The 27,643-nt window shown below is 48.8% G+C and overlaps 1 protein-coding gene across 5 annotated transcripts; it reads left to right on the top strand.

The window, feature by feature from the left end:
* Nucleotides 1-1,005: 1,005 nt before the first annotated feature.
* Nucleotides 1,006-27,449, top strand: PLEKHB2 (pleckstrin homology domain containing B2). 5 transcript variants are annotated; one of them, XM_058664373.1, is made up of 8 exons: nt 1,006-1,100; nt 11,098-11,142; nt 14,897-15,049; nt 16,165-16,267; nt 20,355-20,394; nt 21,846-21,935; nt 24,291-24,399; nt 25,546-27,449. In XM_058664373.1, exons 2-8 carry the CDS (start codon nt 11,106-11,108, stop codon nt 25,680-25,682), a joined length of 669 nt encoding a protein of 222 aa, XP_058520356.1. In that variant the 5' UTR covers nt 1,006-1,100; nt 11,098-11,105; the 3' UTR covers nt 25,683-27,449. The 5 variants fall into 5 exon arrangements, with proteins under 5 accessions (XP_058520356.1, XP_004589388.2, XP_058520355.1 ...); XM_004589331.3 differs by having other exon boundaries at nt 1,020-1,130; nt 24,294-24,399; XM_058664372.1 differs by having other exon boundaries at nt 1,020-1,130.
* The last annotated feature ends 194 nt before the right edge of the window (nt 27,450-27,643 follow it).

Here is a 27,643-nt window from a genome sequence, read left to right as displayed (position 1 = left end):
GGCAGGAGCCTGGAGCGTCTTCCAGGTCTCCCATGTGGGTGGGTGCAGGGGTCCAATGGCTGGGACCATCCTCTGCTGCCTGGCCAGGCCTACTATGAGGAAGCTGGATCAGGAAGTAGAGCAGCCGGGCTCGAACTGGCACCCAAGCGGGATGCTGGCGCCATAGGCAGTAGGTTTACTTGCTACACTACAATGCATTCTGGAGAGGTATTTATGGCACATCCCTCAAATGGGATTTGTCTGATGTTTTTCTCACAGTTACACTGGCATTATGATGTTTGGGGAGAAAGACTAGTGGGGCAGTGCCATTATCATCACACTCCATCAAGGGAAAGGGCTACCGGCATGTCTAATCCCTGTTGCTATTCACCTCAGCACCTCACTGAGGTTGTGTTTGTTGGCGTCCTTTCCCTCTTTTTCCACACTAGAAAGGAAATCACTATGCATTGGGTGGGTTGGGATTCCCCATGGAGTACTGTTACTAAGCACATTCTTCTGTAGGGAGTATTTATTTCCCGTTGCTCACTGATTCAGGGAATCACCTATTTCTATCGACACAGACTCAAGTGGGTTCTCCATTCTTGACCATGATCTGACCCTGTGACTAGCATCCGTTCGGGGGGCTCGTTCAGAGCGGTGGCTTCTTACCTCTGGCCTGCAAGATGCGCCAGGCTTTGCTAGCACTTGATGAAGCCCAATGTTTCCCTCACCCACTTCTCTAAGGAGCCCTGGCACTCTCGTTAGAGATTGGAATTTAAATTATTATTTATTTGAAAGGCAGCAAGGGAAAGGTTTCCCACCCATTGATTCGTTCCGCCAAATACCTGTCAGTCATTGATAGTAGACCAGCCAGAAGCCAGCGAGCAGGGAGGGAAACTCAACCCAGGTCTCACTCAGCGGTCACCTGCTGCCTCCCAGGCCTGTCCCGCCGAGCCTGTAGGAGCGCCTGACCTCCCGCCAAGACTACAACTCCCGGCGTGCCTCGAGGACCCTGCGCACGCGCGGCTGGCGGTGACGTCCGGGCGGCGCCCAGGACGCTGGACGTGCGGCAGTGGGAGCTTAGGAAGCCGAGCGGCGCGCGTCCTTTCCCTACAGCCGCGGTGGGTGCTCGGCGGTGTCTGCTTTCCCAGGTGACTGTGGCGGTCCGTGGGGTGACCCTCAGCTCTCCCGCTGCCCGCCCGGCCCCGGCCCCGGCCCCGAACCCGGCGCGCCCACCTTCGCTGCCCTCCCTCCGAGCGGACCCCCTGGCTCTGCGGCCGTCCAGGCTCCGGGCTGCCCGCTGTCCTCTCCTGCTCGGAGCCCTTCCTGAGGGCCCCCTTCCCGGCGTCTGCCTCCCTCTGCTGTCCCCTTCGGTGGGCTGCGCCCTGGGGGCCGAGGTCCGCCCGCACGCCGGCCTCGGGGGGTGGGGGTCGGTGTTCCTGCCGGCGAGAGGTCGCCCCCTTTGCTCGGAAGTCCGGGGTGGCCTTGGAGAGCTTCGCACTCGCCCATCCCCCGCCCCCAAGCTCGTTGCACCTGCTTGCTCTGAATTCTGTAGTTCGGTGCTTGCCCGGATAATGGTATCTCCGTGTATCTCTTTTCGCGTTTGTTTTTCCTACACGCAGCTCAAATTGAGAACTGCGCAGGCTGGGATTTCTGTTTTCGTAAATCTCAAATGTGGAAGCAGTTCCACCGTGTGGAAGACACTTCATAAATAAGCCAATGGGAAGTTTCTGCTGTTTGGAACTAGGAAAGGAATGAGGAAAAAGAAGTCGGGGTGGGGTGCCTGGGCTAGTTCTGGCTCTGCTCTGGGCTCCAGCTCCCTAGTGATGTGGCGGCCCTTGTAGGCCTGTGGCCGCCATGGCCTGGAGACCTGCTGGGCGTTCCTGGCTGAAGCTGCAGCCCACCTCTGGCCGCAGTAGACAACTGGGGAGTAAACCAGCACATGGGAGCTTGCTCTTTATTTGTGAAATAAGTATTTTTGGAAAAGATACATTATTTGTTTTAGAGGTAGAGTTCCAAAGAGGAGAGAGACTGAGAGAGGAGAGCTTGAGAAAGTGGCAGTCTGAGTCTTCCGGCTGCAGGTTCACTCCCCAAATGGCTGCACTGACCTGAACTGGGCCAGGCGGAAGCCAGGAACCAGGAGCCTCATCTGGGTCTCCCACGTGGGTGCAAGGAGTTGAATCAGAAGTAGAGTAAGTAGGACTCTGAAAGGCTTACTTTACCTCACAATGTTTGCCCCCTAAGGAAAGTTTTAAAAAATGAATTGAAGGTAGCATTAAAAGAAGAATCTAAGGGGACATGATTGATACCCAATGCCCTTGATTTCCTCGCTCCAGAGAAACCTTCAGCATTCTTTGTTGCCTCCCTTTGGGCTGGGAAAGGACTTCCTTCTGAGGAATAAAAATTCCCGGTCTCCTGTGGTCCCTGCAGGGAACCCCACTACAGGAAGTGACAAGTCCCGAGTCACATGAGAGAGTGAGGTCTGGGCTGGTGCCTCCATGTTGACTCACAGCCCTCAGTGTTTGCTGAACAAATTCATGGGCGCAAGGTGAGCCCAGGCACTCCTGGGTTAGCTATCTTTAGGAGGCTGCTAACCCTGGGCAAGGAAAGGATTGTGGGACCTGGTTGCTGCTTCCTCTGTGGTAGAGAGAGCTCTTCCTTCGAATCCGGCTCCCCTCCCACATTGGGCTTCCTGAGGGCAGGGATGCAGTGTGTGTGCCATGCTGTGCACAGTGGAGCGCCTGGCAGCTGTTGTGGTTGGGCATTGCTTCCTGAAGAGACTGAGGAAAGCTCTCTGGATCTAACAGTGGTTCTGCACTGGCATCCTGTGGCAGGGGTGTGAGCCTCTCGTGGCATTGAATTCCCCGGCAATCTCTAGGTGTGAGTTCATGCGAAGTCTGTACCGCAATGGCATAGGAAGGAGTAATCCCATGCTTGCACCAATACTGTTGTAGGGAAAATGGGGCTGTTTTTCCTACTCTGACAGCCTTCCCGTGCTGCTTAGCTTGCATTAATTTTATTTTTTTTAAAGATCTTCGGTTATTAGAAAAACAGATTTACAGAGATAAGGGGAGACAGAAAGCGCTTTCATCCACTACTTCACTTCCCAAATGGCTGCAACAGCTGGGACTGTACCGATCCAAATCCAGGAGCCAGGAGCTTCTTCCGGGTCTCCCACGTGGGTGCAAGGGCCCATGGCTTTGGGATCAAAGCAAAGGGCCAACTCCACTGCTTTCCCAGGCCTCAAGCATGTAGCTGGATGGAAAGTAAAGTAACTGGGACATGAACTGGCAGGATTCCGATGAGTGTAAGTGGAGGATGAACCAGTTGAGCCATTGCACGGGCCCATGCATTAATGTTCATTTTCTCTTTAGTCACCTTTGTCATACTGGATATTGACAGAATTAAAAAATTGCTATTTTCTGGTGTAACTCCTTAAGAGCACAAGTAGTAAATTATTAAACATATTACAGAGAGGGACCATTTTTTTAAAAAAGTATTTTTATTTGAAAGTCAGATATACAGAGAGGAAGATAAGAGGGGAACCATTTAAAAAAAAAAATGATTGAACTGGTTTCCTAGAGTGATAGGCTGAGAGAACACGTTCCAGTCTGCTCCCTGGACACAGTGGCCTGGAGAACCGAGCTGTGGGTCCCCTGACACTTCTGTCACGACCTCTGCGGGTTTGGAATATGTATGTCGGGAGTTTCTGTTTGTACGTAATTGTCCTTGAAAACAAGGACAGCCTTCTTTTTTTGTAAGGAAGTAACTTTTACAAGTAAGAGAGCTGCAGCCTGAGCCACTGGGATGTGCTGAAGGAGCCAGCTGATTACCAGCGCTTGAAATGAGCTAAAGGGCCCTTCGCACCTGTCTCCCTGAGATTTCCCAGTTGCCCCAGGAGGTAACTGGTTCTGTGTCAGGATTCAGGTAGGAAAACCCCGGCTTCAGGAGGTTAGGATCTCGCCCACGGTTGTACCAGGGAGGAAAGAGGTGTGTTCCATGCTCAGAACGCTCAGATTCCGAAGGACGGGTTTTCTGAATTTGCATACAGTGCTTTTAAAGTGATTTGAATTCACATTTCAGCAAGGTTTGACTTGCTGGATATGGTTTATTCTGTGAAGCTTTTTGTAGGTTTTATTGGCAGGGAAGTAACGTGTGTGGTTTGCAGTTTGTGTGCTAGTATTTTATCCTTAGAGCTGGCTGATGAGTTTTAACTTCATGCGTTAGCTCTGCTCCGGGGTATCAGTTGTGCAGTGCTAAAGTAACTTCGCTGGAGTTCTCTGGACTTCAGTATGCTAAGGCAAAGAAGCAAACATATTTCTGTTCCTTCAGAAGATCGTTTATGTGTTTTTGGAAGGTTTTTGTTTTTTTTTTTTTTTTTCTTCTAAGATAAGTATCTTTGAATTTTGACCCTCAAGGTCATTTTAACTTTCTACATCTTCTAATGATTTTCGTTACATCTTATCAGTAGGTGATGGTATTCTTATTTTACAGATCCAAATGTTAGGGCTTGAAGAAATGAATTTGCCCAAGGTAATTTGTAACTGTCTTGGTCTTTTGGCTCCAAAGTCTTTGCTGATAAATATTAGGTTCTGTGAATTCTAAAGCATGTGTGGTATTCAGTTGCGAACGTTACATTCCTCTGTCTGCTTCAGAAACAAAAATAAGAACTTTTTGAGAAGAAGCATTTTAGGTAGGTGGACATCGTCTAGGTTGGGATTTTGTCTTTTGTTGTATTTGAACATAGTTTAAAGTATTGTTTGTAGGCTTACATTTATCAAAATAACACATGTAAATATTGAAAAACTAAACAAAACTTTGACTGCTGACGATGGCCAGTACTGGGCCGGGATGAAGCTAGGAGCTGGGAACTCAATCTAGGTTTCCTGCTTGGGAGGCAGGAAGCCGCTTACCCCACCTGTCACATCTGCAGCGGGAAGCTGGAGTTAGGAGCTGGTGCCGCGACTGAACAGAGGCCCAGAGGTGGGAAACGGGGACCCTAACCAGCAGCTTCATGGCTATGCCACCTGGCCATCCCATACTATGTGTTCGTTTCACTAGGTTCTGGTAAGGGGACACAAGGGAAGTAATTCTTAAGACTTAATTGTTTTGATTTTAAAAATTTATTTATTTGAGAGACCGTGAGAGTTCCCATCTGCTGGTGCTCTCCCAAATGCTGGACCAGTCACACGTAGGAGTTGGGAATTCAGGGCAGGTGCCCGAGCTGTCTTCTGCCCCGTGGGGTGTGTATGAGCAGGAAGCTAGAAATGAGACTAGTGCTAGCACTGAATCCCAGGTGCTGGTAATTGAGTTGGAATTCTAGCCCAGCAGGGTCTCCTCTAAGCATGGCTGATCAAAACGCCCAGAGCCTGGCTGCCCCCCCCCCCTTTTTTTTAATCTTTGGGAAGATTTTAGGTTCTGTTCTTTGTCCTTAGTGTGCTGAAATTGCACAGTCTGGCACCCTACTGAGGACCGTCCACAGTTCTTTCTGGTGGTTGGAGCTTGTGAGCCTAGAGCTGTGTCCTGTTCTGGGGAGTGCTGGTGTTCAGTATTCTCCCCTTTTTCTCTATGATTTATTCACGAAGCTCCTGTAAGTAAAATGTTTTCTGTCCCCTTGCCCAGAGCGGGAGTCCAGGGGGTGGTGAATAAAGGAAGAGGACTGGGAGTGTAAGACTTGTGTCACCTATGTCCCCCTTCTGTTGCTGTGGCTGGCAGCTCAGGTGGTCTACTAGAGGGCCTGGGGCCTCTTCTAGAGACTTCCCGTTAACTTATTCCAAGGACTGCCCTCCCCCCACTTCTGAAATACCTTGTTCCCCCGTTCCAAAACATTCCAGTTCTGTACAGGGGTTGGTTTGCTGTCAGCCCATGACAAAGCAGAAAAGCCCTAGTTCTGTGTTAGATACCATTGTCCACTTCCTGGAGACACCTCAGAATGTCAGCGTCTCCTCTTTTGCTCTGCTTCCTCTTTGCCTTCTGTGGCTGTTCACCTTGACTTGCTCCTGTTGGGCTGCTGCTGACCCTTCAGTAGCCTGGGAAACTGCCAGGCAGTCACCACTCCTGCGAATCCTGGTCTTGGATTCATATTTTAAAATCATTTATGTGTCAGCTCTTTGAAAATACCTGCCTGTGGCTTATAGTGTTTAGTGGGGGAAAATGCACTATATGGGAACATAAAAGGGGGAACATAATGGAAAACCTTGTGTTTGAAGTTGCCCATAGTTTTGCCCTCGTCTTGGGTGACCTCAGTGGAGTTGAGCACCAGCAGTTGCTGTGAAGTCCTGCACTTGGAGTGGCCTGTGTGAGACAGTGGCTTGTGACTCTTGGGAGGACTGGGCCGGGTAGCATCCTCTTCTTGCGCTTTGTGGTCTGGGGTCAGGAGTCATGGGAGGAACCTGGCCAGCAACAAACTCTGGGTGGCAAGGTATGGCCGCGGTGGGTCACTGAGGGGCAGGGGATACGGCTTCGTGCTTGCAGGCTTGTCTGCGGTGCTTCTTGCTTCCTCTGCCTGCTGATGAGGTCTGGGTCGTGCTGTATGTGGGCTGTGGGCTGAGAGCCAGAGGCCAGGGGGCTGATGAGGCAAGTCTTGCTCCCTGGCGTGCAGGTGACATCGGCAGCAGGAGAGCGGAGGAGGCGATAGATGCAGCGTGTGCTTAGAAAGAGATAAAGAGCTTGTCCCCCACACTCTGATGGCTGCTGCTTTCCAGAGAGGGAGAGGGAAGGAAACACTGGGACTCGAACTAGGTCACTTCTAGTTCCTTCTCAGGTAACTTTTTGACCTGTTCACAGCTAGCTGCTTTTTCCATGTGAAGTATGAAGTGAGAGTTCATGTTGCAGCCGTGGGAAGTTGAACCGTGCAAATCCTCAGGATATGGAGTGAGTGCACGTGGCCACTGCCTCTCTTGTCCTGTGCTCAGGGTAATGACCTCACTGCAGAGATGTGACGCTGTCTGCAAGTGTTCAGAGGCACAGATTGAAGCCAGGGCAAGCGCTCCCGTCTTCTGGCTCACTCCCCCACATGCCCACAGTGGCTGGGCCTGCATTCAGGTCTCACCCATGGGTGTCAGGAACCCAGCTGCCTGGCTGCTGCCTTCCAGGGTCTGGTGGGAGGCAGGCGGTCTGGTGTGGCATGGAGCATCGTTGGTGCTGAACCGAACGCCTGCTTCCAGGTCCTTTCACCTGATGTTTCCGTGCGTCCTGCGTAGGGTAAACTGTGACAGCGAGCACTCTGCTTGGTGGCTGTCGGCTCCCCAGTGCCCAGGGCAAGGCTGAATAGACATTAGCGGCTCTGAGAATATTGATTGATTGGGACTGTCATGGTACTACTTCTCTACCATAGATGCTTTTGGAAGTAACTGGTTGTTTTAGATTATAAATTGCAGGAACCCAAATCAGCGGTTTATCGTGATTTTTTTTTAAAGCAGGCATAAAGCAGCCCTGTCATTTTGCTTGGCAGAAAGCCTAGAATGAGGGTACATTTCTGGGTCATTTGGGTGGTGACTCATCAGGGTGGGCTCTGCCGTCAGTCTCTAGGGTGAGCCACGCTCAGGCTGGTTCCTTGTGGTCAGAAGTGACTGTCGCTGTAGTGAGTTCAGGCCCACTCGAGGGAAGAGGAGCCCTGAATTTGTCTAGAACTGAGAGCATAAATATGTGTGAATGAAGTATTGTATGGGAAGATCCAAGTTTATTGTATCCTTGGTGAGAACAGAGCATGAATTAGGGAAAGTTGCACGTACAGATTGCTGGGGGGGTGGGTGGGCAGTCTCTGGCTGTGGCTTAGCTCATTAAGCTGCTGCCTGCAGTTCTGGCATCCCACAAGGATGTTGCTGGTTTGAGTCGTGGCTGCTCCACTTCTGATCCAGCTCTGTGCTAATGTCCTGGGAACACAGAGGACGATGACCGAAGTCCTAGGGCCCCTGCCACCCATGTGACCAAAAAAGATGCTAGCTGCTGGCTTTGTTCTGGCCTGGCTGTGGCTGCTGTGGCCATTTGGAGAGTGAATCAGTGAATGGCACCTCCCTCTGCCCCCATTTTCTCTGTAATTCTGCCTTTCAAAGAAATAGATTTTTTAAAAGTACGATTTTAGACACCTGGGAATAAAAGCTGATAAACGGAAGTCTTTTCTGAAATGTTTGGCGAAAGATGAGAATAAAGCCACACTTCGGCTTGGGTCTGGAGTTACGGGAGGGAAACTCATGAACTCTTTGGAGGTGCTCGTTCCGACTTGATCTGCTCAGCTGATTTCCAAGCTGCCCTAGTGCCTTAAGGAACCACCTGGGACAGGTGTTTGATGTAGTGGTTAAGATGTGGCTGCATCGTCTGCTTCCCCTATCAGGGTGCTCGGGTTCAAGTCTGGTCCTGCTTCTCACTCTAGGTTCCTGCTTAGACACGCCCTGGAGGCAGCAGGCAGTGGCTTTAAGTACGCAGGTCCCTGCCACTCACAAGGGAGACCTGGGCTCACCTCCTGATCCTTGCCTGACCCCTCCCCGTCCCCTCACCTCCATTGCAGGCATTTGGAAACTAAATCAGTGAATAGAAAACCTCTGTTTGTTCCCCTTTCTGCCTTTCAGGTAAAAATAGTTTCTGAAGTACCTAAAAATATTAAGTAGAGAATGGGTATTTACCTTAATGGTTAAGGTGCGCACATCCTGTATTAGAATACATTTTTTTAAAAAAGATTTGTTTGAATGGCAGACTTACAGAGAGAAGGAGTGACAGAGAGGAAGGTCTTCCATCTGCTGATACACTCCCCAAGTGACTGCAACAGCCGGAGCTGAGCTGATCTGAAGCCAGGAGCCTCTTCTAGGTCTTCCACAGGGAACAGGGTCCCAAGTCTTTGAGCCTTCCTTTGCTGCAGGGAGCTGGCTGAGAAGTGGAGCAGCCAGGATATGAACCTGTGCCCATATGGATGCCAATGCTTGGAGGTGGAGAATTAGCCAGTTGAGCCAGTGCACCAGCCTCAGCATACCTGGGTTGGATATGTGGTTTTGCTTCGTGACTCCAGGTTCCTGTAATCCCAGTCCTCGGAGATAGCAGTGACGGCTCAGGTTGTCGAGTGTCTGCCACTCACATGGGGGAAGCTCCTAGCTTTGGTCTGGCCCAGCCCCACCTGTCGTTTTTGCAAATGAAATTTGGAAATAAATCAATGGATAGGAGCTTTGTCTGCCTCTCACATAAATGAAAAGACAAGAAAAACTAAAGTCGAAAACCAAAGTGACTCATAGCTTTACTTTCCTAATGATAACTACTTATTTTGGAACATGAAATGAAAGCAGTACATACGGATTGTTCCAAGCAAGTTCAGACAGTACGGAAAGCAGTGCAGGGTGGGTCGTCCACATGGACGGAGGCTCTCCATTCCTCTGCCCTGAGACGTGGGTTTCTGCTGCCGAAAGACAGGCGTGCGGAATGTGTATCTCTTCTGTTTCCTGATGAACAGCCCTCAGGGTGGGGCACGGTGAGCCCCTGGATGTGTGCCTGTGCTGGGGGGTCTCTGCACAGACATCAGGGAGGTGAGCCCCCCAGTGCTGCTGAGGGGGGCAAGCGGTCGGGCCTTCAGCATTTTGGTAGGATTTGTCAGGTTTCCCTTCCAACAAGGCAGCCTCTGTCCTCATTCCTGGTCATGGCATTTTTTTCCCTGCTGGATGTGCGGGAGTGACTTTTCTGGTGCCTGTCTGCAGGTAAAATTGTTTTGAATGCTGTGCATTGAGGTGAGAGGAATTGGCTATCCTTACAATGGTTTTTTTCTTGTGAAATTAGCAAAAGGTTGCCTTTTCTGTGCTTGTAAGTAAAGGAAATCAGCTGCCATATGCTTATTTAAAAAGTTTTTTTTTTTTTTCCAATTTGTCATTGATCTTTCCGACTAAATTTTCTCCCCAAACAGGCAGGTTTTTTTTTTTTTTTCTTTTTTCTTTTAAGTGTTTACTGTTTTAGAGAGAGAGCTCCTCTCTGTTGTTTCATTTTGTTAAACAGTGGCCCTGTATTTGTTCTTCATGACGTCAACTAATATTTCTGTGAGAAGCAGCCGGCACAGGTGAAGTTTGACTTCAACTTCCTCATTTTGAAAAAATGTTTACTTATTTTGACTCTTCACTTGAAAGGCTGAGAGAAACAGAAGGGCAGGCTAGAGCTTCATCCATCGACTCACTCTCACATGCCGCAGCCAGGGCTGGGCCAGCTCAAAGCAGGAGCCCAAAACAGGGTTGAGTTTCCCATGTGGATTTGGGTACCAAGTGCTTAAGGCATTGTCAGCTTCCCAGAAGCACACTAGCAGGAAGCTGGGATTGGAAAGGATCGGGGACTTGAAGGCAGGCATCTTAACCACCAGCCAAATGCCTGCCTCTATCTACTTAAGAAAAAAAAATATTAGAGAGTGAGAGATAGCACCCAAATGAACTGATTTCCTAACTGCCTGCGGGGGCTTGGGCTGTGCTAACCTGAAGCCAGGAGCAAGGAGGTTAGTACAGGACTCCCTGAGCTAAAAACTCAGTTGCTTGAGCAGCGCCTGTCGCCTCCCAGGCTGCACATTAGCAAGTGGCTGGAGCCTGCAGCCTGAGCTGGGTACAGAACCTGACACTGATGTGGGATGTGATGCTGGTAACTGTTAAGACCACATACCTGCCTCTCTGGCCTTTTTTTTTGTCTTTCCTTTGAAGTGGAGTTAGGTTTGAGTTTTTCTTGACTGCTTCTGGTTTTCTGAACTGACCTGCTGTTTTGTGGACTGACGTCAGTGTGGCATACCTGGCTGAACCACGTACAACCTACTGGGCATGCTGGGCAAAAAGCCGAGGCAATGGACTCCTCAGGACATGGGCCTGTGACGAGAAGACCCTGTGTCCTTAACAGAGCTGTGTTTTGGCATCCGTGGGGCTGTTTCTGGACTCTTAGACTTGGCCAGGGTAGCAGGGCCGTGAGGCTGTGGGCCAGAGTGTGGAAGAAAGGCCACGATGGGGTCATGTGGACTCCATCCTGAGGAGACCTGTGGAGAATGGCAGGTTACCAACAGGTAAAATGGCCTCCGGCCGTGCCTCAGCCAACCCTGAGGTGGAGATGACTGGGACTGGGACTGGATGTTGTCTTTCTGGGTGTCATTTTGAACCTGCCCGCTTTTTTCCCTTGCAGGTGAAGAGATGGCGTTTGTGAAGAGCGGATGGCTGCTGCGACAGAGTGAGTATGGGGCACTGAGTCTGTGCTCTGTGTTAAGTGTTGCTCTGGGACAGGTCCTCCTTTGTGCTGTGGAGACAATCTTATTAGTGTTGTCCTGGGGCTTCTCTTGTGGCTATTTTTAGAATTCTATGAACTGTCTGCGCAGAGGGAGCTCTTCGTTGGTTGTTGAGGTGACAGTCATCAGGAAGCCATGGGCCTGCCGTGTTAGTCACAGGAGCCTCAGGCCCCGACTGTGCCTGTGCCGAGCAGCCTGGCGTTTGGTCCCCGTGGGTGTGGGAAGTTCCTGTGTCATCTGGGGCTGAGCGATGACTCAGTTTCTGCAATTGTGGAGTCTGTGTGTGTAATCATGTGGATGGAGCTATGACCTCAGGGCATGAGACTGTAAACCCCAAACTTTTGAATCTCTGAGGAAACTCCTTTCTTCAGTTGTGGGGTTGAGTTCTTCTTTGCTAGACTTCTCTGTAGGTCTTTTGTGTGTACCATCTACTTGTTTCTGAGGCTTCTGCCACTCCTGTGTGTGTGGTTTATATGAAAGGCAGAGTTTTTTTTATATATATATATATATACATATATATATATATATGTATATGAGTGAGAGAGAGAGAGAGAGAGAGATGTCTTCCATTTGCTGATTTATTCCCAAAATGCTTCAACAGCCAGAGGTGAACTGATCTGAGGCAGCAGCCAAGAACAGCTTCTGGGTCTTGCATGTGGGAGCAGGGGCCCAAGGACCCAGGTTGTCCTCTACTGCCTTCCCACGCTGTTAGCAGGCAGCTGGATCAGAAGTGGAGCCACCGGGTCTCAAATCACCCCATATGGGCTGCTGGCACCTCAGGCGGTGGCTGAGCTGGCTCCATTGTGGCACCAGCCCCGGCTAGTGTGTTTTAAAGCAGGAAGAACCAGTTCTGTTCACTGTAGTCCCCCCTTACCAGTGGCTTTGCTCACCATAATTTCAGTTAGTCTTGATCAACTGTGGTTCAGGGTATTAAATGGCAAATTCCAGGAGTTAATTCTTGAGTTTTGAATAACGTGAATTCTAGCAAGCTGCTCTGTTGAGGTGTTAGTTGTAGCCAATCTCATACTGTGTCTAATATCTCTAAATGCAAGTTTCCTAAGGAATGTGTGTGTAGTACAGTGCAGGGACAGTGTCCTTGGTTTGACCTCATCTGTAGTTGCAGGGATCTGTTGGGGACTGTGGCATCTTTCCCCTACAGATAAGGGAAAGTGTAGTTATAAAGAAAGAGTGACAGATTGTCCTGGCCTCTGGAAAGAGCAGAGTTAAGGGAAAGTGACTGCCGTGTCACTTAGGACTCGAGCAAAAGCCAAGCTGTACTGCACAGTGTTGGTTGTTCAGGAGTACTAGTTAGGATGTTGGGGGGCCACCTTCAGAACTTGACCGAAGTTGAGGCCAGCAGTGAAGAATCAGCTGGTGACCCTAGATATGCTGCATGCTAACTGCTGGCTATGGAGCTTGATTGTGTGCCTTTCGCGAAGCCTTTCTGCGTGTGTTCTCTTCTTTGCTGCTCCATAGCCCCCTGAGGCAGGTGGTCTCATTTCCAGTTGAAGAAATAGGAGTTCCACAAGACTAGGTGACTGAAGTGTAAACGGTAGTTGGAAGAGGTACACGCAGCCAGGGCTGAGTCCGGTGTTGCTGTTGCTTCTCCTTGGGACCGGGCTTTCGTCCTGCCTGTTTCTGCAGTTCCAGACCGGGAGCTGAACGGTGTGTTTGGGCAAAGCGTGTGGTGGTCCTGTGCTATTTTTAAAAAAGATTTGTTTATTTTTATTGGAAAGGCATATTTACAGAGAGGAGAGACAGAGAAAGAGCTTCCATTTATTGGTTCACTTCTCATGTGGCCGAAACAGTCAGAGCTGAATTGGTCCAAAGCCAGGAGCCAGGAGCTTCTTCCGGGTCTCCCACGTGGGTGCAGGGTCCCAAGCTTTGGGCCATCCTGGACTGCTTTCCCAGGCCACAGTCAGGGAGCTGGATGGGAAGTGAAGCACCCAGGTATGAACCAGCACCTGGCACTTGTAAGACAAGGATTTAGCCGCTAGGCCATTACTCCGGGCCTAGTCCTATTCTATTAAAACAGAGCTGTGTTAGTATTGTGTCTCATAGACAGGGCTGGCATCAAAGAGTCGAGCCCCAGTCTTTGGTTCCCTGCTCTGGAGTTGGATGGGCATGATCTCCCCATGGTCAGAGGCTGTGGGAAGCCTTGCGCAGACCCTGAAGACGTGCCCTTTGCTGGTCTGGCATTTGTCTTAGACTGCACTATGCATTTGATTGAAGACAGGCTTTCCTCCGTCTGCCACAGCTCGTTGTTAGTTCTGCCAGAGTGACCTTTTGACTGATTCCTCATCAGGTCCGACATGGTGATGTACACACCACGGATGTCTTTCAGATAAGTTGCACAGTCTTTACTATTTCACAAGTGCGTGTTCAGAAGACTTAACTCTGTAGCTTTGACTCCGATTGTGTACACTGACATTGAATCCCAGTAAAATGAAATGAGCTGAAACGTGTTACATTCACCAGGTTGCAGAGATACGCCTGTGGCTAAATATGGATAGCGCAATCCCCAGGGCTTTTCCTGTCATTGTCACAAAGACTGCTGGGACCCGGTATTTAGTTTGTAGGGAGCTTTGGTGACATGTAGGATATTTGGGCAGAATTCCATGAGCCAGTGAACCCACCTGTGTGGTTGTGTGCCTTCAGTTGGTGGTTTCTCCACGGCTCAGGCACTTGCAGTCAGTTGGATGTGGGTTCGCATACTGATCAGTTTGGGCAAGTGCTGTGGGCCCTGTTGGCCCTGATGCTTGAACACTGTTGGGGAGACTGGATACTCCACTGCTGATTATCACTAGTGGCAGCCAGGGGAGCATGCGCAGAGGTCTGTGGAGTGGAGTTTGTGCATGTTGGTCCAAGGCGAGGTGAGAGGCGCAGGAACAGAATGTGCACGGGCAGTGTGTGGAAGTGAAAGGGGTGCCGGAGTGACTCCAGCCTGGCCTCGTGCTGTCATGTGAGGAAGTCACAGCTTTATCAAGCCACATGTCTGCTCCAGGCTCACAAATGAAAGCTGAATTCTTTCCAGCTGACACAGTGTATGAGGTGATAGGATGGGCATGGTGGGAGGCAGGCTTGGACCTGCGCCTGCGTCCACGGTCCTGCTGGGCTTGCTTCATCCGGTGGCCCAGCCCTTCTCTCTGGGCTATTCCTCCCATACCGTGGGCTTCCTGTGAGGGCAGGTGTTATGGAAGAGTGAATGTGTGTGTTCCTAAGGAAGGACAAAGAAAAAATACTTGCTCAGAAGAGCAAGGTGCTGTGTGTGTTTGAATTATCAACTTTACAGTTCAGCATTTGCTGATCAGTCTAGCAAGTCTAGATATTACCAGGAAAGCTGAAAAAAGATTAAAGTTCTGTTTAGTTCTGTGTGGAGAATTAAATGCCAGGCAGGTTTTGTTTAAACACAAGCATTTTTTTTTTTTTTTTTTTGGTCTAACTGAGGTTTTTAAGTTTTGGGAGGCAGACTGTGGTTGACAGCCCTGTCTGTGTGTACCGCGTGCGCTGCTGCGGGCATGGAGCGTGGCTGCTCGGGTCATTGTGTTCTGCCATCACTGTGTTTTGGTGGTCCGCTGCTTTTCCATGCAGTGGTGCTCAGAGCGCTGAGGGGGAGGTGAGCTTGGTTTCTGCTGTGAGTTAGCGTACACTGTGCTTGCTCTTATAGCTTCAAGCCAATGTCTTCCCCCTTTTTTTCAGGTACTATTTTAAAGCGTTGGAAGAAGAATTGGTTTGACCTGTGGTCGGATGGTCACCTGATCTATTATGATGACCAGACCCGGCAGAGTGTGGAGGACAAGGTCCACATGCCGGTGGACTGCATCAACATCCGTACAGGGCACGAGTGTCGGGGTAAGCAGGCCTGCCTGGCCCGTCTTTGCAGCAGTTGAGCCTCATTGACAGATGGCGACCAGCTCCATGGTAACCATAGTGCCCTTTGTGGGCACTTTGATCATGAACCACATAGCTTGGGTCAGTCGGTTTTCTCATTTGCCAGCCCATGCCTTCTGGAAGAGCAAAGTGCTGGTAAATGCTAATGACAGTGCCACCGTGGACCACATTGATTTTATGACTTAGAAACTGGCATCTGTTTAATGCCGGTTCCAGTTAATTTTTTGTTTTGAAGATTTATTTTAATTTATTGATTTGATAGAATGGCAGAGAGAGACAAAGAGCTCTTCATCCACTGATTCATTCTCGGGTGGCTGCCACAGCCAGGGCTGGACCAGGCCAAAGCAGGAGCCAAGAACTGCATGTTGGTCTTCATGGTGGCAGTGATGCAGCTGCCGGGGCCACCTGCTGCTGCCCTCCAAGGTTTACTAACAAGGTGCTGGATTGAAAGTGGGGCAGGCAGGTCTTGAACCAGCACACCAGTGTGGGATACTGGCTGTTCAGATGGGCAGCTTGACTTGTGCCAGGGTGCCACCCTTTCCAGTTAATTTGTTAAATCTCTTGATGTAGTTTCCTGAATTATCCATTGTATTCACACTTGAGTAGAGTAGGTTTTGCAGAAGTCTCCCAAGCCACCCATCTTACCAGTCAGCCTGGTCCTTTGCTTCACTGCCTTCCCACGTATGTCTTTTATTTGAAAGGCAGAAATGATAGAAGCAAAGTTCTGTTTAGTGGCTCACTCCCCAGATGCCCACAACAGCCCAGGTTGGGCCTCACCAAAGCCGGGAGCCTCATTCAACCTGGGTCTCCCCCCAGCAGGGCAGGGGCCCAAGTACTGGAGCCCTCCTGTGTTGCATCCCAGGACACACACAGGCAGAAAGCTGGAATCAGAGGAGTAACTGGGACAGGTAGCCAGGCAGTCTCATGGGGGGACGCGGGTATCTCAAAGCAGCGTTCAAATTATGGCACCGAATGCCCACCCACCCTGGATTATGTCTGTGGGAGCCCTTGGTTTATCATCTTGCCCTTTGCTGAGCTGAGTAAGTCTGTTCCTTTGTTCTGCCTGCTTTCCGTAGATATCCAGCCTCCGGACGGGAAGGCCAAAGACTGCCTGCTGCAGATTGTCTGCCGAGATGGAAAGACCGTTAGTCTTTGTGCGGAAAGCACAGATGATTGTTTGTAAGTTTTGGTTTCACACGTGTTTACCTTAGAAGGATTTTGTTTTAACTTCCAATTAATAGGAAGTGGAGTTTTCTAAGACAGCAGAGAAGGGACTTGGCAGGTGTGTGAGGGACGGGACAGGCGTTCCCGGGCTGTGTCTTCCTCGCCAGGACCTCTGGGCTGGCTTGCGGGGTCATCAAAGAGGCAGAAGGTACTGCAGTCACTCTGCTCTCAGTTGGTTTTAGGGATGTCATTGAATAGTTTCCTCAGTTTTGTTCTTTGGATGTACGGGTGTGTTTTTGAAAAGCAAGGTGCCCGCACTGTGGGGCAGTTTTCCTTTTTCTGCCTCTGGAGGCAGAGTAGAAGCAGCAGGAGGCCCAGCCTCACTAACCCTCCGCCTCGCCACGTGGGTGTTGGGTCCCAATCTCAAAGACCCTGACTGGAGGAAATTTGGGGCATGGACGTGAGCTGTTCCTGTCCACCTTGTCCCACAGTGGGCTGGCTCTGAACTTGGTGTGACATTCTCTTGTATGCGTGCTGTTTTCACAGCAGTGGCCTCCCCTGCATTCACATTCGTTTTCATCCCCAGTGACATGTTTATTCTTTGTCAGGCTCTAGGCCTTATTTAGAATCCCCGATGTAGCTTCCTTTTTGTACTCTAATATATATCATTGAATCTCAAATGGCAGATTCTAGCAGACATGTGGCTTTCCCAGACAGTGCTTGAGAAATGGCCGCATTTGCTGCTTTCATCAGCTGGCACTGTGTTAGTATGATTTAATTTTTTTAAAAAAAGATTTAATTTTTTTATTGATATACAGAGAGGAGGAGAGACAGAAAGATCTTCCTTCTGATGATTTACTCCCAAGTGACTGCAAAAGCTGGTGCTGAGCCAATCCAAAGCCAGGAGCCAAGAGCTTCTTCTGGGTCTCCATGCGGGTGCAGGGTCCCAAGACTTTGGGCCATCCTCGACTGCTTTCCCAGGCCACAAGCAAGGAGCTGGATGGGAAGTGGGGCCACCAGGACATGAACCAGAGTCCATATGGGATCCTGGTGCGTTCAAGGCAAGAACTTAACCATTAGGCTACCGCACTGGGCTCTGATTGAATCTTTCAATGTACTATTTAATGATGCAGTACTATGTAATACTTTTAAAAGACTGATGTATTTATTTGAAAGGCAGTTACAAAAAGGCAGAGACGGAGAGAGTAAACTTACCTTTCAGTTTCATTTCCCATGAATTTTGTGAAATATCCTCAGATATACTGTGAACAGGAAGTACTTAGAATGAAATGATGCTGAGAGATGAAAAAAGGAAGACGGCTGTTAGTTTACACCTGTACTGCAGAATCAGGCTGGGTAACCCATGAAGCAGCAGGCACCTCTTGATGCTATGGCGGCCTGCCATCAGCAGTCGGCGTGTCAGCAGGGTTGTGTTCTGAGCTAGACTCCTCCTGGATGCCAGGGGACGCTGGCGTCCTGGGTGTTCTTGGCTACCGCTGTGGGCTCCAGTCTTGGCCTCGGTTGCCACATGTTGTTTCCTCATGTCTGTCCAAAGTTCCCTCCTGTGAAAATAGATACGCTGGATGGAGGGCCCAATGCCTTGGTCCATCCTCTGCTGCCTTCGCAGGCTGCAGTCAGGGAGCTGAATCAGAAGTGGAGCATCAGGGACATGAACCAGTGCCCTTATGGGATCTCAGTGACTGCAGAGAGAGGATTAACCATTAGAGCCATTGTGCTGGGCTCTGCTCTGTGGTTTTCTCTGAATTCATTCCATCTGCAGAGACTCTTATTTCTGGGGATTAAGGCATCAGTGTATCTCTTAGGGAGGGCATAGTTTAACATGTAACAGACCTCTAGGTAAAGATGGTGAATTACTTCATGCCATCTTCCCCCTGCTACAGTGAGCTGGAAGGGGAAGTGTGTCCACAGCAGAGGCCGAACAGTGAAGTTTGACTTCAGGCACAAACTGGGAACAAACTGCCACACAGAGAGATAGACAGTTCTTGATGCCTGTCAGAGTCTGGACCCCACCCCAAGTCTTGCTGGTAGTGACCAGTTGAGTTCATGAGGCTGTGCGAGTTTTCAGGAGCTCTCTGCAGGGTGGCTGAGTAAGAGTAAGGGGCTTTTGGAAAGCTAAGGAGAAGCCCTTGAGACGGTGGTGCTCTTGGACCTCTCTGCAGGGCCTGGAAGATTTCCTCAGGGCTTGCCATACCAAGGCAGTGGAGGGCATGAAGCTCACAGGGGTTGGATGATTCTCTGGTAACAGCCCTAGCATGAGGCTGTGGAGGCTGTGCTTGGAAGAGCATCTCACCACCCACCCCAATGCTGTCAGGTGACATAGCAGTTACGGGGTGGGGTGCGTTGTGGTCTGAATACATACTTTAAGTGAATACCCAGAAGGGTCCCATGCTGGAAGTGTGGTCTCTAGTGGGGGTGCCGAGTTCTGGTGGGACTTTTAAAAGGTGGAGCCTCTTGGGAGGTTCTTTAGTCTCAGAGTAGTGATTAGTTCTTGGCAAACTCTGAATTATTTTAGGAGAGTTGTTGTATGACAACCTCTCTCCGCCACTGGGTTTCCTGTCTTGCAAGTGGTCTCCCTTACAAGTAGCCCTCCTGTGGTGCCGTCTGTCTTTGGGCTCTCAGCAGATGCCAGCTCCATGCCCTCGAACCTGCCGAACTGTAAGCCAAAAGATCCACTTTTCTTATAAGTTAGTAAGTTACCAGGCTTAAGAAAGAGGACGTGGACTGTTGTATAAGGTAACTCCTGACGTTCAAGCTTGTGGGGATGGGGTGAGGCAGAGCTGCCAGTTGATAGCAGATTAGTTAGGAAAGATGTTAAGGAGAGAGAAACTGAGAAGAAACTTCAAACACCGCTTCCCTCTTCAACATGGGCACGAAGAAACAGCTCAGGAACTGTGCAAAGATGACATAGCTGGATTGCCTGCTGCTGTCACATAGTGTGATGTGGTGGAAAGCACGTTACTGGCGTGCAAGACTGGGGGTACTCCCAGTGAAAGCCAGGGAATGAGATCAGAGCTGTGTTAGAAAGACTGAAAGTTCAGAAAGATAATTGACATCTGGAAAATACAGAACCCAACATAAATTTATTGCAAGGGAAATGTTCTGAAATGAATCTAATCACACATTGTAGGACATGCCAGACTGTCTCACTTGACACCAACAGCAGAGAAAATTCCCTAAGATAAACGAATAATGCAATAGGACCCCCATGCCCATGACGTTGGCACCTGCTTATAAAATCTGCTGGGGAATTTTGCAGCTTAACTGCATTCATTAGAAAACCAGAACATCTGTGAAACCAAACTAATCTTTCCATTCAAGGAAATGGTGGAACTAGATAAACAGAATTGATACAGGTGGGAGAAGTGAAGGTATTTCTTGAAAACTAGTGAGAGATTTAGACTCAGATTTCTGGCTTTTGTGACCGTTTGGGGGAAGTTGATGAGTGTAAATGTTGTTAATAGCCCTTCTTTGTAGGATCCTTTGCCAGCCCCCCTGAAGTAAATTATATTTGTAGTGTTTGTTTTAGCAGTCTCTCTCTTTGGAATGTCTTATAGAAATGTTTACACAGGGTGCAAAGATGCAGTCAGAATGTTAATAGCAGCGTTATTTTTAATAGCAAAAAAATTCTGGCAATATAAATCTGCTTGTATCCTGTGACATCAATGTAGCTGTTAAAAAAAATGAAGTAGATGTGTGTGACTTGAACTGACAGGCAACCCACAGTGCATTTCATGTTTATTAAATAGTAAAGCGAAAGTTGTATATATTGTTGTAAGTATTATGTCTCTGCTTAAACGTTTATTTCACCTTCGTAGCTGGAGTGCTTACGTATTCGTAGTGCGTGTCTCAAGTGAGTGAATCCTGAAAGGCCTGTAGACCTGTTCCAACCCAGCTTCTTGTAGGTTTCTGATACCAGCTCAGTCATGGGGTTTATTTCCACAGAAGCAAATCCATCTGCCTTTGCTCTAGCGGAAGGCAGATTGGAACTGAGTATCCAGCTTCAGCCTAGAATCTGTTTGAGAATCATTTGAAATGTTGGATTACCCCAGATAAAGCTCCCCTTTCTTTTCTTTTTGTTCAGGGCCTGGAAATTTACGCTGCAGGATTCTAGGACTAACACGGTAAGTTGCTCATGGCAGTCAGTGGTCAAGGAGACTGGAAGCTGGGGAAAAGGAACCAGGGGAGACGGGCCTCTCACAGCCTTCCACAGCCTTGACTGGGCAGGGCTGCTGGGCACTTTCTACTGACAGGACGCAAGCTGGGCTTTGCCACATGTCTTGGCAAGAGCCTTCCTCACATAGGCGTGCTTACTCTGGGGTTGCTTTTTAGATTTGTTTGTGTTTTTCATGGCTTCGTAGTACTTTGGCTTCCATTGTGTTTACATTGATAGCTCAGAGGAACTGTCACGTCCTTGTTATGCCTAGGACCTCAACCTTGTGCGGGCTGCAGATTTTGGGGTGTAATCCTGTTTTTGGTGCTGGAAGTTGCCATGACCCTAAAGCCTAGCAGTGCCATCTTTGTGTCTGTCAGGGAGACAAGCAGCGATAGGCCTTGCAGTCCGTATCCGTGTTATGCTGATGGGATTTTTATTTTCTCTTTTGTCTCTGTAGAGTAGATGGAGTTTACAGCCTGGTTTATGCCTCTGGGAGAAGGCAGTGGAAAGGCTTGCTGTCTGAATGTCAGTGTTTTCTACTTCTGTTGGCCCCAGATAGTTCTTTCTCTGAAGAAGTTCACTCTTCACTTCCACTGGCTTTATTTCTTTTTTCAATGAAAGTTCTCTTTTTGGGTAAAGTTAGTATTACTGATCCCTGCAGTTAGAGGTTAAGATCCCAGGATGATTCTTTTCCTGGATTTTTAAAAAGGATGTAACATAGTTTTCCAATGGAGAAAACTTAGAGGAGAGCTTCTAAAACATTTTTGTTTATATTTGTTTTGTTTTTATTTGAAAAGAACAATAGAGGAAGAAAGGTGGAGAGAGCTCTTCCATTCATTTGGTTCACTCCCCAAATACTGGTAACAACCAGGGCGGGCCCAGCCGAAGTTCGGAGCCTGAGCCCCGTGTGAGGAGCAGGGACCTACATATTGAGCTGTTAGGTGCTTCTTGTCAGGATGGGCGTAAGCAGGCATGGCGGAGACTTGAACCAGGCACTTCAAAGGGGGCTGTGAGTGTTTTCCATGGTGGTTTACCCACTGTGCCTAATTCCTACTCCTGGAATTGTTCTTTTTTTTAAAGAGCCAAATACAGACTGAATCTAGGAACCTCTGTAAGTGCAGTGTTTTTGTTTGTTAACCAAAGGATTGTTGAGAGCGAGGCAGTGTCTCCTGAAACCCTTTCAGCATCACAGTAGCCTCTGCGGGCCTTTGCCGGTGCTCTGCTCTGGCTTGGTGCACCAGAGTGAGCCTGGGTGCTTCTACTGGACCAGACGAGTTTCTCCTGCTGCTTGGAGCTGTAGCGTTTATGTCCTGTGCTTCTCAGTTTGCTGGATAAAAGGAGTGTGTGCGTAGTACCACTGCATATGTAGGTGTCTTGGCGGCACTCTGTGCTCAACCTGTCTTCCCTTTCCCTCCCCAGGCCTACGTGGGCTCAGCAGTCCTCTCTGATGAGATGGCTGTGGCTGCCTCCCCACCTCCGTACACAGCCTATGCCGCTCCGATCCCTGAGGTAGGGGCAAGCCTGAGTGTGTGTGGGCAACTTGGAGAGTCTGCGCTGACCCCGGGCCAGTGGCAGGGATGTTAGAAGTGTGCGCTCTAAACATCCGCTTACCAGCTTCCGCTTTCAGGAAATGAAACAGCTGCTTTTCTTCTGTTTATCACATTTTATTTTATTTTTTGATTTATTTATTTTTATTGGAAAGATAGACTTACGATGAGAAGGAGAGATACAAAGATCTTCCATTCACTGGCTCACTCCCTTAGTGGCCACAATAGTTGGGAGCTGAGCCAATCAGAAGCCAAAAGCCAAGAACTTCTTCCGAGAGTCTCCCACACTGGTGCAGGGTCCCACTGCTTTCCCAGGCAGGCCACAGGCAGGGAGCTGGATGTGAAGTGGAGCAGCCAGGACACGAACTGGCGCCCATATGGGATCCCAGCGCATGCAAGGGGAGGATCTAGGTGCTAGGCCCTACCACAGTTGCTCTGAGTAATGAGATTTTTATGGTTTATAGTTTAAGTTTATATGTAGTAAACTTCCTGGATTCTTGTAATCATTTAGAAAAATGCTGTTTATTTTTTGGGAGGGCCAAAACCCTAGAAAAAGTCCCATCATATACTTACAAGGTCTCTAGTTAGAGTACTAGCCATTCAGTGCTACAAAGATCAGTCTCTTATGTGAGGCACACCTGCTTTTGTTCTTATGATTTTAAAATAATCATGTTAGTACATTTCAGAAAGTTCATGCAAAGATGGAATCAAAAAATGTTTATTTTGAAAAATTCTTGAAATCTGTACATAGTTTTCTCATAATACAATTTAACGTGAACTTTTGAAAAACACATATTTATTTATTTGAGTTACACAGAGACAGAGAGGTGTTTTTTTTGCTAATGAACTCCCAAGATGGCTTTGGTGGCCAGCACTGGGCCTGGCCGACGCCAAGAGTGAGGCCTGTGAGGTCTCCACAGTGCTGCTTGGGGCATCTTGCACTGCTTCCCACAGGTGTTGGCAACTGTATCTGCTACAACACAGGTGCCATTCCCTACCATGAACTTTCTTGAGATTACCTTGTAGGCACTGATTTCAGGTTTTTAAGAAATGATTTATATATTTGGAAAAAAGAAAAAGCAAAAATGCAGATAAACTGATACCTTCTATCTGCTGGTTCATTTCCCATAAGGCCATTGCATTGGGACTGGGCCACCCCAAAGGTAGGAGCCTGCCATTCCCTTCAGGTCTGCCATGATGTTTGCAGCTTGGTTCCTCTTCTGTCCACCCAGGTGGTCAACAGGAAGTAGGATCTGAAACAGAATGACTGGGACCTTTGCCGGCATTCCAATGTGGGATGCCAATGTTGCAAGCAATGACTTAACCAGCTATATCTCAATGCTGGCTCTTTAAATTATTTCTGCACCCATACAAACCTAATTCTATCTTCCCTGAATGTTTTGAAGTTCACAAAGTTTGAAGTTATAAAGGTGACATAAGACCTCATGTATTTTTACCTACTTTTCTGAGTTGTTACTTGTTCGGTAAAATCAAAACTGGGCATTTGAAGCTGTTACGGTCTCTGTGTTTGCTCCTCTCTCATCTTGTCACGTGTATGTGTAGAGAGGTCTTTATGGTGCTGCCTCATCTGCGATGTCTCTTGTCTTTGTGATGCCTGTTTGTTGCGAACGCACTCTGTTTCATTTGCTCTTAATGTTAGTAGTTTGAGTGTCTCTGTCTCTATGCTAGAGGTTTGACTAAACTTTTCAGAAAATCAGCCTTTTTATTCAATTCAGTTTTTATTTTTTTAATGTTTTGTTTATTGAGAGGCAGAGTTGGGAGGGGACTGGAATCTTTCATCTGCTGGTTCATTCCTCAAATGGCTGCAGCAGTCGGGACTGGGCCGGTCTGGGCCAGGAGTCTGGAACTCCATCCAGGTCTCACTGTACTCTGCAAAAGGACCATGGGGCTATTCCATCTTCCAGAACCAGAAGCCTTATCTGCCACTTTTCTAGGGTAACAGGCTTCTGTCTACACGTGGCTTCCCCGAGCTGGATCACCTGTGATCGTGCATACTTCCGACTCATCTCTGGCAGTGCCAGAAAACCCACTCACCTGCCTGGGTTCTAGCGTTCAAGCTCCTTGGTCTCCATCCTGCCTGGGATTGCTGAAATTGGCTGTGGGGTGCAGGGGGATTCAGGGGTGTGGGAGAGGGGTTGCTCTGCTTCCCAACTGGATCCCCTGGAGAATACTGGGTTGGCGTGAGTCTTGTTACCACCTGGTCCAAATGATCATTATACAGATGAACGAAGCAGGACTTGGAACTTACTGAGGTCAAGTTTGACAGCGCAGCTCTCACAGGCCTATTCCTTTCCAGCAGGCCTACGGTTATGGTCCCTACGGTGGTGCCTACCCAGCAGGAACTCAAGTTGTCTATGCTGCAAATGGCCAGGCATATGCTGTGCCCTACCAGTACCCATATGCAGGTAACACGCCAGCCTGTACCCCTTGTCTGTCATCCAGCTTGTACCCTGGCGAGGCTTGGAGGAGTGTGTAAGTCTCAGGACAAAGTTAAGTGAGCTATGTTTCCTTGTTAAAGACCTAAGTTACTCTGCTGCTGTGTTTGCTGGGAAGAGAAGCAATTTTGAGTGCTAGTAAGTGACTAGGCAGTACAGTTGTGAAGCAAAGAAAAGAACGAAAAGTACATTTCCACTTGTAAATTTTAGTCATGTAAATGAAATATTAATTTTTAAAGATTTGCTCTTTTAGAAATGGCACTGTCAACATCCTTTTTTCTCCTTACATGTTTTATTTTAGTAACATAAAGGTGTGTTTAAAAATAAAGAGCAAGCTGTGCTAACAGATTTAAAGTTTAATTAATTCATTCGTGAATTAATTTTTAGAGATTATTTATTTGGAAGGCAGAGCAACAAAGGAAGGGAGAGAGATGTTCATCTGCTGGTTCCCTTCCCAAATGGCCACAGGGGCTGGGATTGGGCCAGGCTGTGGCCAGGCTGAAGCCAGGAGCCTAGAACCCCACCCAGGCCTCCCATCTGGGGGGCAGAGGCCCAGACCCCTAGGCCCTCCTCCACTGCCTTCTCAGGCACGTTAGCAGGAAACTGGATCAGAAATAGAGCAGCCATGACACAAACTTGTACTCTGATAGGGGATATTTGCATTGTAAGTGTTGGCTAGTGGACTGTGCTACAGCTTCTACCTGTAAGATTTAATTTAGAGATTGGTTTGTAGGAACAGCGGAAAGCTGATTTGCTCTTGGGCCTTCCCACCTGCTGTAGGATGTGTTTCCCATGCTCTCCTCTGTTGTCACCCCAGTGAGCGTGGTGTGGAGGCAGGAGCCTGTAGCTTTATTGGAGCTGTGCTCTCTGCAGCAGTGGGAACTTTACCCTCAGCCAGTTCAGGATCTTGATCTTCTGTGAGGGCAACCTCAGGGCTGAGGTGTCCTGTGATGGAGGAGGGTAGGGGGGCGTCCACCTCATTCCCGTGCAGCAGCTCTGCAGAGGCAGGTAGGCGGCCAGGATGCAGAGAAGTGCCGGTCTCTCTGAGACAGCGCAGTGGGCTCTTGCGTGGCCTTGCCAGGCTGCTCCTCACAGGCCTCCTACCTTCTCTTTCAGGGCTCTATGGGCAGCAGCCTGCCAACCAAGTCATCATTCGGGAGCGGTATCGAGACGACGACGGCGATCTGGCGCTGGGCATGCTGGCTGGAGCGGCCACAGGCATGGCCCTGGGGTCCCTCTTCTGGGTCTTCTAGGGTCCCCGAGCCCGAGACCCTCAGTGTGCATAGCTTCTGACGACCCTGTGTACAATAATATGATTTGCAGGGCTTTTCTGTTCATGACAGATTTTTTTTTTAACAATGACATCAGTAGCTCTTTCGAAGGTAGTGACTTGATAATTGTAAGTAATCCACATAAGTCCCACAGAGCAGAATGAGTGGAGGAGCCATGCTGGTTAGCTGGAGTGTGGACTTTGAGGCTGGCCAGCTTGTTCTGAGTTTCTGAATGCAACTTTGACTACCTTATTTGAACATAACTTGTCTTCGAAGGCATTTTCTCTTCAAGGTTAAGTGTAGTGCTCCAAGGATTATTTTCATATTCTGTTAATAATCATAGACATCAGATATGTGAGAGTGAGTGTGCCCGAGAAGCTGCAGCATCTTTTGTTTGAACTTTTCAGGATAAGAACAGATTTGGCTGCAGACCCCAAGAGCCCTGGGCTTGTAGCTGCCTGGGGTCTTCGTGGAGGCAGTGGGTATCATCCCCTAGGACCTGCCTTCTGGGGCTCTGCAGTCCGCTGCTACACTCTGGCTCAGGATGAGGGGGGGCAGCCTCCCCACTTTCAAAATGACGCTCCTGGAATCTGCTTCATCCTAGAGCTTCTTACCCATGTGTTCCTGTTTGTTTTTGATAGCAGTCCTTGGAAAACACCCCTATGAGGAGCTGATTTCCGCGTTGGAGATTTAGAACTTGGTTTGTTTAAAAGTTGGAGAAGGCAGGATAGCAAGCGTGGAGGTGGATTTGCTTTATTTGAAGACTGTTTTTAGCATCTGCTTTAGGTACATTAGCCTAAGCCTACTTGTAGCCTGTTTTTCTACCTGATGAGAAAGTCATGTAGAACGTTGAGGCACATGCAGGAGGGCGCAGTCAGGAGCATTGTGACGTTGTGGCATGTGGAAGGTGACCCCTCTGTCCCGCTCAAGGCCCATGCTGTGTCAGGGCAGGGGTGGCTGTCCACGCATGCTGAGAAGCACCGTGGCCAGGAGAGACTCGGGTTGTAGATGGGAGGGACTTGCTCAAGGTACCACTAGACCTGGCCAGGGCGCAACCTTGATGCTGCTCCCAGCCCACGTGTGGTAAGGGAAGTGTGAGATGTGTAATTTCCATCTCCCCAGTGTGTGAAGTCTTGGAAAACCCAGTCATCCTACCATTGTCTCAAGTACTTGTTTTTCCAATATTGTGCAATATGTGTTTCAACTACTTACTTATTTCATGCATTGCAGCTCTGAATCACTTGGTTTTCGGCCCCACATACCTTAATCTATATACCTTCACACAGCACAGTGAGGCTTGCTGCCCCACGCTCTGTATAGTTTTGTTGTTAAAATACACTCCATGTGGTGCAGATTCTGGGGTGTGTATGTGTACGCACACATGGGCGTACTTGCCCACATTCGCGCCCTCTTGCTGCTCAGCCAGCTGCGTGTCTGAGGCCCACCAGAAGAGATTGCCAGGTGCAGTCAGCTGCCCAGTGCACCTGGTGGTGACCACTGATCTGTTTTGCTAGTCCAGCTGGGGACTCGGTGACGTGGGAGCATGTTTCCAGCTGAAAGCTAATCATGTATGTGTGTGTAGCTGTCACCTCTGGATAGGTAGAGTTTGTGCCCATACTGCTGTTCCTTGTTTAAAATGCTGCTTTAACTTGAGATGTTGATTTTATATCCTGTGTCATACAAATGGCTTTGTTTTAGATTGTAATCATTAAAGCTGTGGCAGAATATTAAAACCAGTTTTTAATGTTGCATTTTGGTATTAATTTTGAACTTGAAGTTAACTTGGTAACCAGAACCTCCACATTATTATGGTGTGACCCCTGAAGTGCTCCGGAAGCAGCACTGTGTGCCCTGGCTGCTCTCTGGCTGAAGGGGAGACCTTGAAAAGCTTGAGTGTGTGTGTGTGTGTGTGTGTGTCTGCCCATACTTACCCAGTTCTGTCC

The sequence above is a fragment of the Ochotona princeps genome, chromosome 5 (genome assembly GCF_030435755.1).
Source record: "Ochotona princeps isolate mOchPri1 chromosome 5, mOchPri1.hap1, whole genome shotgun sequence".
In the NCBI taxonomy this organism is placed as follows: domain Eukaryota; kingdom Metazoa; phylum Chordata; class Mammalia; order Lagomorpha; family Ochotonidae; genus Ochotona; species Ochotona princeps.
Note: the sequence above shows the minus strand (reverse complement) of the source record. Positions and strands in the feature narration are given on the sequence as shown.

Bases quoted from the DNA above. Each gene is read 5' to 3' on its own strand.
- PLEKHB2 (XM_058664373.1), top strand. From the start codon at position 11,106: ATGGCGTTTGTGAAGAGCGGATGGCTGCTGCGACAGA. The intron at 16,268-20,354 runs GTAAGTTTTGGT...CTTTTTGTTCAG, and splicing joins GAAAGCACAGATGATTGTTT to GGCCTGGAAATTTACGCTGC. The intron at 21,936-24,290 runs GTAGGGGCAAGC...ATTCCTTTCCAG, and splicing joins ATGCCGCTCCGATCCCTGAG to CAGGCCTACGGTTATGGTCC.